The following is a 15643-nucleotide window of genomic DNA, read 5'->3' as shown; positions in this document are numbered from 1 at the left end:
TTAAAAAAATTTTAACTTCCACAGCTGAAAGTGTTTCTAAATCAAAGGGTTTATTAGGCTATTGCTAGCAAACAAACAAACAAACAAAAAACCAGAAGAAAAAGCAGACAGGTGTTGGGGCATGGCGTCTGAACCACAACTGCGTAGCTAGATAGGAAAGACATGTCTGTTGTTCCAAAGTTTTATAAGCGTTTTAATACACCAAGTGGTGGAGGAGGGGAGAAAGACATAAGCTGTTCTGAAAATACTTACGTCAGCTGTAGTCAAAGGGGATGGGAGAAGGTGAATCGGCTAATTCTGGGTTAAGTGCACCAGGGCCTGCAAAGAAGTGTTCCCTCCTGTGGACTGGCTGTGGGCAGCAGGCTGGAGAGTTCACGTGCACATGAGATGCGGAGACTCCTGGGTTCTATGGCGCCTGCCTATTCTCTCTTTTGGATAATCGAGGAAATAGACACCTGGAAATTAATCCTAAATTCCAACAGATACACAGGAATGTGAGCAGCTTTTTGTCAGAGCTGGAGCACAGGTATGAACAGGCTAAGTGTTCTGTCTCTTTTACTCTAGCCCGCTGTAATTTTAATTTAGATCATCTCAGAATTTTTTTCTTGTCAGCATGTTAGGTTTCTGTTTTATGAGTAAATGGGACCAACATAGAGTTGTTGCTGGAAGAAAGACTGAAAAAGCACCAGGGCTGTATGGACTGTTCCTTGTTTTCTGGAAATTGGAAAGGTTAGTGGCAGTCAGAATTCATTAAAATCCCGTTGTCCAAACTGGATTTCCGGAGTTGCTGCTATATATTTTCTTTGACTCCTGAAGTTATTATGTTGCTTTTCTTGGGTACATAAGTTTTATTTTACAATTGGAAAACCAGATCTTTAATTTTGGAGGGAATTTTATTGGGCACACCATGGTAGTTCTTTGGAGTACATAAAGAAACTTCTGTCAGTTATTTACTTAAGCTCCTGGTCCCAGCTCTAAACGGGGTGTTCTAAAGATAAAACTCTTAATCAGTAATCTCACAGATTTGCTGTATCTGATCAAAGAAAGTATTAATAAGTTGCAGCAGGATTAGGCCAGTTATTGTTTATTACAAAAACTTGATAGCTTAATGTTTTATTGTCTGTATCATCCTGCTTACTGCTTTTTATGAGCTGAGTTATTGTCTTTGCTGTAAGCAAACCTCAGTACTGAGAAGCAGGCTGGATTGCACCAAAACCAAGTAGCTGAGGTCAGAAAGCTTGAGTTCCTTCTTTCTAGAGATTTAGGTGTGCCTCTTTTCTTCACTGCCTCTGGGCAAGAAAAGTGAGTACTGTTTTATGAAAACAATGAATTCAGCTAAGGAAGTGCAAACCTGTTGGCTCTTGTCAGTTACTTCACTTGATTATGACGGGAGCACAGGCTTTGTCTTGTCTCATGTTGGGTGTGTACGGTATATACATAGCATAGTTAAACAAAGTTAATGTTGAAATCAGCTTCCTGGGAAGTTCCAGGAGAAACTATGAGTTAGCAGTACAGTAGGACCCTAATGAGCTTAGTTTGTCTTTTACTGTAAAATTAACATGTAATGGATAGTGCTTATTAGGGTTTGGGTTGTAGGGACCATTTGAGAAGTTAGGTTTAGCTAAATATAAGACTATGTCATGTCATAGCAGTTGTTCATGTGTCAACAGTGTAGCTTAATCCTTGTGAAATTTGTTGTTCATACTCTTAATAGTTGTCTTGGATTTATCTTTTAATTCAAAATATTTGATGGCAAAATAGGTTTTGTAAACCTTAGTTTCTAATTCCTAATGAAGAGAATGATTCTTACCTTTTAGGGTTATAAGGATTACAGGTGTGTGAAGCACCTAAGGTTCCTGGCACAAAGAATGGGTTCAGTAATGTTAGAATTGTTAGGAGCACTGTCCTACGGATAATTCAAATTAGGTAGCGTGTTGTATAATTCTTGCCTTTATGGAGGCAAGAATTTCACTTTAAAACAATTAGAGAACCACATGATGAGAAATACCAGGTAAAGACAGTCAGACAGTTTCATTCATTCACAAGCTCATTCGTTCCCTCAACTTAGAAGGTTAGAAAAGGGAGAGAATAGTAAGGACCAGAGATCTTGGGAACAACTTTAAGGAAGAGGCAAGATGAATATAACCCTTGACTGTATGTTGGCATTCTATCGCTAAACAAATATAGAAGGTATTACTAAAGATAACAGAAGTAACACTTCAAGGCATGAGAGGATGAGTTTGTGATGTAAGGAATTGTGAAGGAGAAAAGGTTGAGCAGGTTATGGGTAGAATCAGGTAATGGTCTTTGAATAGCAAGATGAGGAATTTGGATTTGAATTAGCATGTAGAACATTGTTCTTAGAGGTGCACAAAATGATTTTATAAAGTTGTCATTTCTGCCCATAGCTTTTAAAAAAGAGAAAAAGTCTAATATCCAAAATATATAAGGAACTCATACAACTCAACAACAAAAAAACAAACAATCCAATTAAAAAATGAGCAGAGGACCTGAATAGACATTTCTCCAAAGAGGACATACAAATGACCAATAGACATATGGGAAAATGCTCAACATCACTAATCACCAGAGAAATGTAGATAAAAACCACAATGAGATACCACCTCACCCCAGTCAGAATGGCTATCATCAACATGACAGATAGTAACCAAGTGTTGGAGAGGCTGTGGAGAAAAAGGATCCCTCATACACTGTTGGTGGGAATGTAGACTGGTGCAGCCGCTGTGGAAGGCAGTGTGGAGGTTCCTCAAAAAAATTAAGAATGGAATTATTGTATGACCCAGCCATCCCTCTCCTGGGTATCTACCCAAGAAATCTGAAAACTTCCACAAAGACATATGTGCTCCAGTGTTCATTGCAGCTTTATTTACGGTGGCCAAGACATGGAAACAACCAAAGTGTCCTTTGATAGTAGATGAATAGATAATGTGGTATATATACACAATGGAATACTATTCTGCCATAAGAAAAGGTGAAATAATACCATTTGCGACAACATGGATGGATCTTGAGATTATAATGCTAAGCGAAATAAGTCGGATAGAAAAAGTAGAGAACTATATGATTTCACTGATATATGGTATATAAAACTGAAAACACACAAGAACAAGACAAACAAATGAAGAAACAAAAACTCATAGACACAGACAATACTTTAGTGGTTACCAGAGGGTAAGGGGGATCCAATATATGGTGATGGAAAGAGAGCTGACTCTGAGTGGTGAATGCACAATGTGATATATAGATGATGTATTACAGAATTGTACACCCAAAATCTGTGTAACTTTACTAATAATTGTCACCCCAATAAACTTTAAAAAAAAGGGAAAAAGTAAGAGTTTATTTTCCTTTCCTGAGTGTATTATTCTAGATGCATTGATGTGCACTGCTACCTATTATAAAGTGGAGAAATGCGAGTGGGGATTTAATCCACAGCCAAATGTAATGATTAGTAAATTATTTAATATTTGTATACTGTATTTCATTAATTGCATTTGTTTGGCATTCTAAAATCTCTGAAATTGAGACGCTCCTTACATTTACTGTCATCCAAGTAGCAGATGTGATGTACTTATTATCTGCACGTGTATGGGCATGGTCATAGCTATTTCTACTGTCATGACAGTTGAGATATATACACTGGGTACCACACGGTTAGTTTACTTGTCATTTAAAATGTCTTTACACATTTAAAAAGATTCAACATTTAAATAAAGACTCAACATCTAAATAAAAAAAACTGAAGAAAGGCATAGAAACATAATCACAGGATATTGATTTGATTTTATATGTTTTACATTTTCTTGCAAAGATCCAATCAAGAGCTTTACGGGACCTAAGAAAGGAAGATGCCATAGATATAATAAGTTTTGTTACTGAGAAACATGCCGAAGAATTGCCTTATACATGCCAGGTGGGCAGTTCACCTGGAAGCAGGGGAAATTGCTTATTTCTCAACATAAATAAGTTTTAGAGCTACAAAAAGCTGGTATGATGGATTCATATGTGTCTGGGAGGACTGTCACGAAGGCATTGTGTCATTGATTAAGTAGCAACTGTTTTTTTCCTGAGTGGTGCATAAAATAATGCTTTTTATTACTGATGGCAACTTAGATTCAGCCAATATAGTATTTACCTCAAATATAGTATTTTCCTGATGATAGCTTGTGTAGTACTGATTGTACTATTAAGTAATCAAAGATATGTTTATATAAAGGCAGGCAAAAAATAGGAAAGTTTCTACTAAGGTGCAAAAGTCAAGGTCAAAATATAAGAATAAAATCTTTGTATTGTTTTGCATTAAATAGGTATTCTTGCCTGTTTTCTTTGTCTTCTCAGATACAGCATGGCATAGAGGTTAGAGTGCAGACTGGAGTCAGGCAGCTTGGGGTCAGACCTCAGCTCCGCCCCTTACTAGCAATAACCGTGTGTAAGTTCCTTAACCTCTCTGCCTCGGTTGTCTGTCAGATGAGCATGCTGCCTCAGGTTTGTGGTGAGGGTTCCATTAGTTAATACAACGTCAAGTGTTTAGAAGAACGCCTAGCTAACAGTGAGCGTGTGTGATTATTTTTGGCTGGGAATATTTTCTGTGACCCATAAGTATCAGTTGATATACAGAGTAATTTGAGGTAAGGACGTGGTTATCTAACCCGTCGTTACCTTCTTGGCTCCAGTTTAAGTTTAATGTGCTTCTATTTCGCCCTCCCAATTATTATTTCACCTTTTTTGGGAGTATATTGATTTTGAATTTTTAGAAAATGATGTGTGATTAAGAGCTATTAGATTTACATGCCTTTACATGACAAAATCAAATGGAATTAGAATGAGTTTGCAGAAAACTTTCTTTTATTTTTCTAAAACCCCCCTGCTTTGTGTTTCCAGCATTTGCCAAGGCTAACTGAACACCTGCTAGTCTGGTAGTCACTCTCCCAGCACAGTGACTTCCTTTGACAAGACTCGGCCTCAAAGACTGCTGGTCTCAGCGGGGTTGCTTCCATTTCTAGCCTATGACTGTAGCCTGTGACTAGAACAGAAAGACTGTGCAGGGATGTTGCAGTTAGTTATTTCGAGTTGCATGATACGTAAGTGTTGCACTGGAACCTCAGCTGTTGAAGAACACAGGATACTGTTTCTATTACAGCTGGCAGTGAATGTCCACTGCCTCTTGGGGACATATTGCTAACTGAGAGATAGTTAATGGTGAAGCATTAAGTATTGAATCGGGCTTAATTCTTGGATAACCTTAGGAACAGTATAAATTAGATTTCTTCTCACTGAATTCAATTTGAAGTATTTTGTTTTCAATATTCATCTAAATGATCATTACGTCTTCAGTTAGGCCAGCCAGTTGTTTAAATTGAGCTTACTTGTAAATAATTGTTTTATGTTAACTTTTGTCTTTGTGCAAAACAGGATAAAATGTTCCAGTGAAGATGTTAAGGCTAAAAAGGGGTTATAAACTGATCTTGTGGTAGCTGGACTTTACAAGATAGATTTTTCCGTGATTCAGATCAATAAAGAGAAAACATTCCATAGTTTATTCCCCCTGGAATTTTATTTATAATTTAGAAAGTTCTCCCTTTAGCTATAATACATTTTAAGCAATCAGACCTAAAATTTTAAATATTATGTTGGTAGTATCATTTGTTAATTACGTGATTGGAAACTTATTGTCAGTGAAAAATGACACACAAATGGCATGTGCAGTGAAGCTTAAAATAGCACATCTTCACATCCATGCAAATTCCCTGGACTCCTTACATACTGTTTGTTCACAGCAAGAAAAACCTGAGGCTCTTTAAACGTCCTTAAGGCTAGAATATTACATTTACATGTTTTATATACCTATAGTTTTACTGTTTATTCATATTTCTTCCACAAGTGCCAAAAACATTTTCCACAAGTAAGCTTCTAAAAGAGTAAGATTTGGCATTGCAGAATGTGTCTGACAGTGTTGGGGCTGGGGAGACTTTCCCCGTACCCCTTTAGTTCTTCTGGCTGGTGGAGTCATTCAAACGACATACAGCAGATGAGCAGGAGGAAATAAAATTTTAATATGTACTCACTGGGAATTCACATAAGGATGAGAATTCCAGAGACAGGCAAAATGAAGTCTGTATGTCATTTTGGACAAAGAAAGGAGGAGAGTCTGGGATTTCCAAGGGGAAGTAGGGAATTAAATAGGCATTTCATAGGTAGAGCAGAAAATGGCAAACACGTTCTTCTGGGGGACTCAGAAACAATGGGACGCATTTGACTCACATGTGAAGGTTCCCTTCCTGAAGCAGGGTTTTCTGTCTGAATCTGAGCAGGAATGGGGGAGATAACTTTTCCTAAGTTTGTTGGGCTGTAATTGTTTTCAGATCAAAATAATCTGCATGGTAGGGTGGCACATTCTAGGGAGATGCGACTGCCTCTATAGTCAATACCTTGTTGCTTGGAGGTTGTCAGTTCTTTAAAGTAAAAAATGCAGGTCTCAGACCTGGTTATCCAAGATTCTTATACTTACTCTTCAGATGTATCCAAGTTTACTTTCTGATTGACATATATCTGTGTTTTTTTTTGTTTGTTTCTCAAATACAGAGCTGCCAAATGCTGTTAAATCAGCTGAGAGAAATCACAGGCATTCAGGACCCTTCCTTCCTTCATGAGGCTCTGAAGGTTAGTTTCAAGGCTTCTGTTAGTCACCAGGCGTTAATACAGTTGTCCATATCAGGTTGTGTCAATTCAAGTTATTTTCATGCCGATGAAAATGAAAGTGCATAGAAAGATAGAGGTTCTACAGGTTAAATGACTCATGTTCAACATGTAAGTTATAAGGGGAGGAAGTTGGGGATAAGGAGATTCGCAGTGCAGGGAACCCTACGGTGTAAAAGAGATTTAAGAAACTTATCAACCAGTTTCATTGTATAGACTTTATATAGATCATGACTCAAACAAACAAACTAAAAAATAGTTGAGTCGGGGAAGTTTGAAGTGGTTATTTGATATTTTAAAAACTTGTTACTTTTAATATGTAATAATAGCATTGTGGATTGTATTTTCTAAAAGATACATTCTGAAATGTTGACTGATGAACTGATAAGATGCTCAGGATTTACTTCAAAATATCTGGAAAGAGGGTAGGCAGAATAGATAGAACAAGATTGACTTGATAATTGTTGAAGCTGAATGATGGGTACATGGGGTTCAATTATACATTCCCTTTATTATTGTAAATGTTGTAAAGTTTTCCTAATAAAAATTAGAAACAAATAGAAGTATGGTCACCACTGCAGAATATGGTATCTGCTTGGCATTTTTTATTGTAGAGGCTGACTTCATCTAGAATCTCTGTGTTAATTGCCAGCTCCCTTTTGGATACATCATGCTTTAGCTATGCTGAAAGCAGGAATAGTAACATCCAAAGCAATGAGGACAAATCTCCAGCAAGATTTCATTTTTGTTTGCATGTTATAGTAAATCAAAGCATAGCAACTCCCTTCCTGTCACTAGGAGTTTGATATATGCTTTCAGCATAATAGACTTACTATCCTGCATCATACTCCTTTTTTTCTACTTTCTATCCTAGAATTATGCCTAGACTTACTCGGTATGTCACCAGGGTAGTAAGGAATTATAACCAAAAAACTCACTCACTACTTATTTTAAACGTAATGCTTTACTTTTGGAATTTCTTACTTTCTCCTCTCCTTAGGCCAGTAATGGTGACATCACCCTAGCAGTCAGTCTTCTCACTGATGAAAGAGTTAAGGAGCCCAGTCAAGACACTGTTGCTACAGAACCATCTGAGGTAGAGGGGAGTGCTGCCAACAAAGAAATATTAGCAAGTAGGTATATCCTGTCTTAGTCCTGCTCTGAACTAACAAAAAATAAGAGATGAGTGTGTGGGTTTCCTATCAATTCCATCAATCCTTTGGAAATAATGGTAATGATAGCTAATTATTGAACCGTCACTATGTGTACAATTCTAAGCACTTGCATGGATTCATTCGTTCATTTATTCATTCAGCATTTACTTAATGAGTACCTACTATGTACCACACAGTCTTTTAGGCACTGGAGGTGAACAAAAGAAACAAGAATCCCTGCTTTCATGTGGCTTATTTTTTCATGCAGAGATGAACAAATAAATAAATAAATTATATAGGATATTTGAACATTTGAACATAAGTGCCGTGTAGAAAAGTAGAGAATGAAATAAAAGACATAAAAAAGGAGTTCTGAGGATTGGATTTTAAATAGGATAGGCCTTTAAGAAGGGGTGAATAAGTCATTTGAGGCCTTAACATGAGAGTATACACTGGCTTGCTTAAGGAGCAGCAAGGAGGCCAGAACTGAGGTTTGGTGAGTGAGGAGGGCAGTAAGAGAAGAGGCCGCAGAGGGAACAGGAGGCAGATCATAGGGAGCCTTCATAGGTGTTTGGCTTTTACTCTGAATTAGGTGGCTAGCCATTAGAGAGTTTGGAGGAGAGGAATGATATAAACTGGTTTCCATTTTCTAAGGATCAATCTGATAACTATGTTGGAAACCAAATGTGGGGGAATGGGTAGTGAGTGTGGGTCAGAGCAGGGAGGCCAGGACCAGTCAGGAGGCTATTGATGTTGGCATGGCCAGGATGTAGTGGGGGAGGGGTGAGAAGCGCTTGCTACCTACCGTGTTTCCCCGAAAATAAGACCTAGCAGGACCATCAGCTCTAATGCGTCCTTTGGAGCAAAAATTAATGTAAGACCCATTCTTATTTTAATGTAACATAAGACCGGGTATAATATAATACCAGGTTATTGCTTCAAAAGACGCATTAGAGCTGATGGTCTGGCTAGGTCTTATTTGCGGGGAAACATGGTATATAGGATTTGCTTACAGAAGAGATAAGGGTTGTGAAAGAAAGAGGAGTTAAAGGTGACTCCAGGTTTTTTTTGTTTCCCTAAGCGGCTGAAAGAATGGGGTTGCACTTAACTGACATGGAAATAAATGCAGATGGAGCAAATTCTGGGTAGAAGATGAAGAGATCGGTTTCGGCAATGTTAAATTTGAGATGCCTGCTAGACATTCAGGTGGAGTGTCAAAAAGGCAGTGGAAGATCCACCTGTGCAGTTCAGGGGAGAGATCTAGGCTGGAGATAGATAAAACTTGGAATTATAAACCTGTAAATGGTATGTAAAGTTACGAGATTAAATGAACTCTCCAAGGGAGTGGGTGTAGAGAAGAGAAATGGTTCAGTGACTAAGCAGGGGATACTCCCAATGTGGAGAGTGGCTACTCCTGGGGAGATGAAGAGTGTCCAGGGAATTCGGAGGAAGATCAAAAGAACCAAGACAGTGATACTCTGCTTCCAGGAGAAGGGAACCGTCAGTTGGGTCAGATGGTGTTAATGCATATTTGGGCTGTTTGCAATTTTGAGATATTCTCAATAATGCTGGTATGAATATTCTTGTATATGTCTTTGGTGCACATAGTGACTTTTTTCAGTCAACTTTTCCTTTTTTCCGGAGACTCATCCACATTGAAAGTTATAACTGTAGTTCTTTTATTTTCACTGGTGTATAGTATTTCATGGTCTAAATATACCACAGTTTATGTATTTATTGACTTTGGGTATGTTTCAGATTTTTTTGCTATGATAAGCAAGGCTGCTGAGAGCTATTTTGATTCATGTTACTTGTGCATGGCTAAGGATGTTGAGCATCTTTTCGTGTGCTTATTGGCCATCTGTAAATCTTCTTTGGAGAAATGTCTATTGAAATTCTTTGCCCATTTTATTTTATTTTTATTAATTTATTTTTTTAAGGAGGGCACAGCTCACAGTGGCCCATGCAGGGATTAAACCAACAACCTTGGTATTATTAGCACCGTGCTCTAACCAACTGAGCTAACCAGCCGCCCCCTCTTTGACCATTTTAAATATTGGGTTATTTGTCTTTTCATTATTTAGTTGCATGAGTTCTTTAGATACTCTGTATATAGGTCCGTTACCAGATACATGATTTGCAAAAATTTTCTCCCATTCTATGAGTTGTGTTTTCACTTTCTTGATGGTGTCCTTTGAAGCCCAAAGGTTTTTTATTTTTATATCAAATTATCTATTTTTTGGTTGTTTGTGCTTTGTCCCGTGTTTCCCCCAAAATAAGACCTAGCCAACAATCAGCTCTCATGTGTCTTTTTGAGCAAAAATTAATGTAAGACCGGTCTTATTTTACTATAATATGAGACCGGGTATAATATAATATAATATCGGGTCTTATATAATGTGTAATATAAGACCTGGTCTTATATAATATTATGTAAGATTATATAATATAATATATACATTATTATATATTATATTATATATAATATAATTATATGTCATATAATTATATATAATTATAATATAATATATTATATAATACAGTATTATATAATATTATATACCATTATATTAATTTTTGCTCCAAAAGACTCATTAGAGCTGATGGTCTAGCTAGGTCTTATTTTCGGGGAAACATGATATGTCATCTCTAAGATGCCATTGCTTAATCCAAGGTCACAAAGATTTACACCTGTGTTTTCATCTACGCGTTTTGTAGTTTAGCTCTCATCATGAGTGCTTGATCCACTGTAAGTTCATTTTTGTTCATTTTGGAGGTTAAAAGTTATTCTTTGCATGTGAATATCCAGTTTGTCCCAGCAACATTTGTTGAAAAGATGTTCTTTCCCTGTTGAATTTTCTTGGTCCCTGTGATAAAAACCACTTGATAAATATGAGGACTTATTTCTGGACTCTCCATTCCGTATGTTTGTCCTCATGCCACTGCACACAGTCTTGATTACCACAGTTTTATATCTTTTTTCTTTTCTTCTTTTTAAATTCAATGTTCTTTATTGTTTACATACAGAAATTCACTTAACTTTTTGTACGGTGATCTTTTGTCTAACCACATTTTATTAATTATAACTTTTTTTATAGATTATTTTCAGTGTCATTTCTAGGTGATAATTATCTGAATTATGACAGCTTTGTTATTTTCCAATTCTTATATTTAATATATATATATATATATCTTTTTTTTTTTAATTTTTATTGGGGAATATTGGGGAACAGTGTGTTTCTCCAGGGCCCATCAGCTCCAAGTCGTTGTCCTTCCATCTAGTTGTGGAGGGCACAGCTCAGCTCCAAGTCCAGTCGTCATTTTCAGTCTTTAGTTGCAAGAGGCACAGCCCACCATCACATGTGGGAATTGAACTGGCAACCTTGTTGTTGAGAGCTCACACTCTAACCAACTGAGCCATCTGGCTGCCCCTCCGGAAGTTTAGCGGCAGCTCGTTGTCTTTAATCTAGTTGTGGAGGGCGCAGCTCACTGGCCCATGTTGGGAATCGAACCGGCAACCCTGTCGTTCAGAGCTCGAGCTATAAGCAACTGAGCCATCCGGCTACCCCCTAAAAAAACATTTTTATATTGCATTGACGAGAATTTTCAGAACCATAGTGAATAAAAGCCCTGATAGTAGACGTCTTTGTTGTAGTCTTGCTTTTAGAGGAAATGTGTTTAGCATTTCAACATTAAGTATAAAGTTTGCTATGGGCTTTTCATGATACTCTTTCTCAGCCTAAAAATATTCTCTCTTCCTAATTGGCCTGGAATTTTTATTCCTGAATAAAGATTGGAAGTTATCAAATACCTTTTCTGTATCTATTGAGATTACCATTTTTTCCTTTAACTGTTAAGATAGTGAATTGTACTAGTCTATTTTCTAATGTTAATTCAATATTTCATTCCTGCAGTGAACTCAACTTGGTCTTAACATTGTTTAGGTTTTTTTGCACCTGTGATCATGTGTGAGTTTGTCATTTGCCCTTTCTCTTACTGTTTTTGATTGGTTTGAGATATCCCGAGATGTGATGTTGACCGCATCAAATGAGTTGAGGAGTATGTCCTCTATTCTCTAGAATAGTTTGTGTGAGATTGAAAAGATCCATTCTTTGAATGTGCAGTATTTAGCCGATGTTTTACAGTGATAAGTAAAGAGATTATTAATATTTAACCTACAGATATTTTTGACTCTGGAATAAGACTGCAAAAGAAAGTATTTGATTCACTGCCTTTTAGCAGCTTTTCATTACTGTACTATTAGCTAATCTTAAGGTTACAATAGCTGTAAGGTATACATTTTACGCTGACATAGAGTTATAAAATTGTTGGTAAACAGATGAGGCATTGTAGTGAAAGGTAGGGAGTGTATCTAGTTTTGTGAATGCTTTTACTTTTTTTCCTGCAATATAGACAGAAAAACAGTGTTTCCTGCATGTAGACTAATTAAATTTTAATTTATCTTACAGAAGTAATTGACCTTACTCATGATAACAAAGATGATCTCCAGGCTGCCATTGCTTTGAGTCTACTGGAGTCCCCCAAAGTTCAAGCCGATGGAAGAGATCTTAACAGGTTATTGATTTCATGTAGAGTCTTTGCTCCCCACCTTAGTGTGTAGGTCAAAGGCAACAAACAGCTCTGTGAATGCCGCTGAAGAACAATTGTCCCACACTTGTTGACCTCAGTGAAGTTTCTTTTAGGAAAAAATGGAAATCCACATTACCTTTCTTACTCTGGGTCACTTTTGAAAAAGCCAGATTTATCACAAGTGTCTCATTGCAGCCTGTGGTTTTTGGAGTAGAAGCCTGCAGGTTTTGTAGTTCATAATTGCTAATTGATGGGGGAAAAAACCCACCCTAGTGCAAGTATCCAGTAAATTTGTATGCCCTTTTTAAACTTTGAGCTTTGGTAAACTTTGAGGGTTATGTTGGCTATTTAAAAATTAAATTATGACTCAACTACCCTGTCTCAGAAGAGAGCAGGGAATAATATTTTTTAAATTGGTACTAATTTGGTGATTGTCTAGAATTGTCCATAAATACCCAGATCCAATGGTAGCCCGTCAGGTTCCGGACATACTCATTCCCTCATACTGTTGAGTCATTTCTTTCAGGGAAACACAGGGCTGTGGTTTGTGTGCTAGAGTTTGGAGGCTCTTACCTTTAGCAGGGTGTCTCTTGCCTCCTTCAACGACACGGTCTGAGCTAGAGCACTGTTGTTGAAATCTAAAATTTTTAATATGATAGCCGTAAGTAGTCTTGATCTCGACTCAGTTCCATCATGGACCTTATTGGTAATAATCTCTGTTATGAAAGGATTAACGTCTCTATGTTTAAACCTTACTTTTCACTTACGCTGTAATCTTATAGTTACTATAGAGCCAGTGATTACATAGTAAATGGTTTCTCTGGCGTTTTGAATTACTTATGAAAGGTTACCAGCGTCCTCTGTATAGTATATTGTCTTTTTTCTTTTTTTGATGTGTGGTGTTGGTACAATACAGGATGCATGAGGCAACCTCTGCAGAAACTAAGCGCTCAAAGAGAAAACGCTGTGAAGTCTGGGGAGAAAATCCCAATCCCAACGACTGGAGGCGAGTTGATGGTTGGCCAGTTGGGCTGAAAAATGTTGGCAATACATGTTGGTTTAGTGCTGTGATTCAGGTACGAGATTTTTAAAAGACAGCTGTGTCTTCTGCAAATAATTTTGGATTTTATTAAACTGAAATATGAGAAACAGATCTTTAAAAACAATGGAAACAGATATATAAAACTGGGGAGTTTTCCCCATGGCATTATTGCATTTTGGTGCTTTCTTATGTTTTGGATTTAGATCTGGTGTCTAAATTGGGCAATACTAAAACAAAATCTTCTGTGGTTGTAAATATGTTGAGTAAGTGTTTTGGATCAGCATTTAGTAAATACTGTATTATAGCAAAGCAAGAGTTAATAAGGAGAAATCAGTTGTTGGGAGGCTTTCATAGATATCCAGGCAGGCAGTGATGGTGGCCTGGAATAGAGAAGTGGCGTAAGCCATGGAAAGACACAAGTAAAAGCTTTTAGAGGCAATTAGGAGATCAAATCTACAGGATTTAGTGAGTGACTAGATTCAGGATGACATATTCAAGAGAGAGCTGAGAAAGGCTCCCAGGGTTTCTCGTGTAAGTAGCCAGGTGGATGATGGTGCCATTTGACACTGGAGGAGTCTGTGTTTTTGAGTGTTAAGAGTGGGATTTCAGTTCAGTTGTATACGTGCTGCGTTTGAGGTGCCATGTGGAGATACCTATATCAATCTGTAGTTCAGTAAAAATATCTGGGCTGCTGGTAGTTCTGGGAATGATAACATAGATGGTGATAAAGCAAAGGGCGTGGATAAATTCTTCTAGAGAGAGAGTTGCCTCTAGAAGTATCTCCAGGCATTAAACCTAACATGGCCACGATGCAGCACTTGATCCCGCCCCTGCAGCCTTCGCCATCGTAGCACTTGATGTAATACCTGACTCAGCTCCTCAGCCAAACACGAGTCCTCCTTTTCCACACACAATATCCGTGGATGCATTCAGCTTGCTGTGCGCCTGCCTGCCACTGTTTTGGCACTGGGGATACAGCAATGAATAAAATGGCCCTGACTTTCATGGAGTTTACTTTTAAAAGAGTGGAAAAGATAGTAAACAAAATATGGATCAGGTGGTGATAAGTGTCATAAAGACAAATGAGGGTAAGAGGGCCTAGAGAGGGAAGGACTTGTTTACATGGGGGGTTAGGTATGGCTTTTCAAATAAGGTGGGCATTTGAGCAGAGGCGAGGAAATGAGCCATATAATTACACAAAGAATATTTTACGTAATTACATAAAGAACATTATAGACAGAGGGAACAGCAAGTAAAAAGACCTAGGTTCAGGAGCTTGCTTAATGAGTTGGGAAATAACAAGAAGGCTGAAACTGAGTGATGGGGGAGAGGGTAGACAGACAGCAATGAGGTTAGAAAGGTAGTAGCGGTGGGCTGGGGAGCTTGGGGTCATGATGAAGATTTAGGGATTATGTATGAGCCGAGAAAGTACAGGGAGCTTTGGAGCAGAGACTTGATATACTGCTTCCATTTTAAAAGGATCACTGGCATCTGTTGAGAATAGAATTTAGGAGAGTAATGTAGAATTAAGGACATCAGTCAGTTCTTTCCTAGAGAGAGATTGAGAACCATCACTGGATTCACGTACCTTTCAGCTTTCACTCCTGTGAGAGATACTGAAAAGAACTAGCAGACAGAGAGGATAACTGAGTGAGGTTTCTGAGAAACCGTGAGGACAGGATATAGAACATACAGGGAGGGAAAACCATGTTTCCCCGAAAATAAGACCCAGCCGGACCATCAGTTCTAATGCATCTTTTGGAGCAAAAATTAATATAAGACCCAGTTTTACTTTAATATAAGACTGTGTATAATATATAATATAATATAATACAATATAATTAATATAATGTAATATAATACCGGGTCTTATATTAATTATTGCTCCAAAAGACACATTAGAGTTGATTGTCCAGCTAGGTCTTATTTTTGGGGAAACACAGGAAAAGGGCAAGGGAGTAATAGGGGAAAGGAGAAGAAAGAAATGGTGACTGCAAGTTAAAGTTCATATCGTTCCTCTGTGAAATTAGCAGCCATTTTCTGACACAGTGTGGAGAAGGAATCGAATCAGATTTTAAATGGAGTGAAAGTTTAAAAGAGTTGTGGCAGACAGTGGGAAACCAGTTGGCACCAGAATACA

At 37.6% G+C, this 15643-nt stretch overlaps 1 protein-coding gene across 4 annotated transcripts in view; it reads left to right on the top strand.

Annotated features, from left to right (window-relative positions):
- The window catches only part of USP28 (ubiquitin specific peptidase 28), a 59023-nt gene that overhangs the window by 11696 nt on the left and 31684 nt on the right, over positions 1 to 15643 (top strand). For all 4 annotated transcript variants that reach the window (XM_033120905.1, XM_033120904.1, XM_033120908.1 and 1 more), the window contains exons 2-5: positions 6604 to 6681; positions 7718 to 7850; positions 12341 to 12446; positions 13378 to 13537. In XM_033120905.1, the coding sequence (XP_032976796.1) occupies positions 6604 to 6681; positions 7718 to 7850; positions 12341 to 12446; positions 13378 to 13537 (477 nt within the window). The remainder of the gene's footprint in view (positions 1 to 6603; positions 6682 to 7717; positions 7851 to 12340; positions 12447 to 13377; positions 13538 to 15643) is intronic.

The sequence above is a fragment of the Rhinolophus ferrumequinum genome, chromosome 11 (assembly GCF_004115265.2).
Source record: "Rhinolophus ferrumequinum isolate MPI-CBG mRhiFer1 chromosome 11, mRhiFer1_v1.p, whole genome shotgun sequence".
Classification (NCBI taxonomy): domain Eukaryota; kingdom Metazoa; phylum Chordata; class Mammalia; order Chiroptera; family Rhinolophidae; genus Rhinolophus; species Rhinolophus ferrumequinum.
The sequence above is the reverse complement of the archived record's forward strand: the minus strand, read 5'-3'. Positions and strand labels throughout refer to the sequence as shown.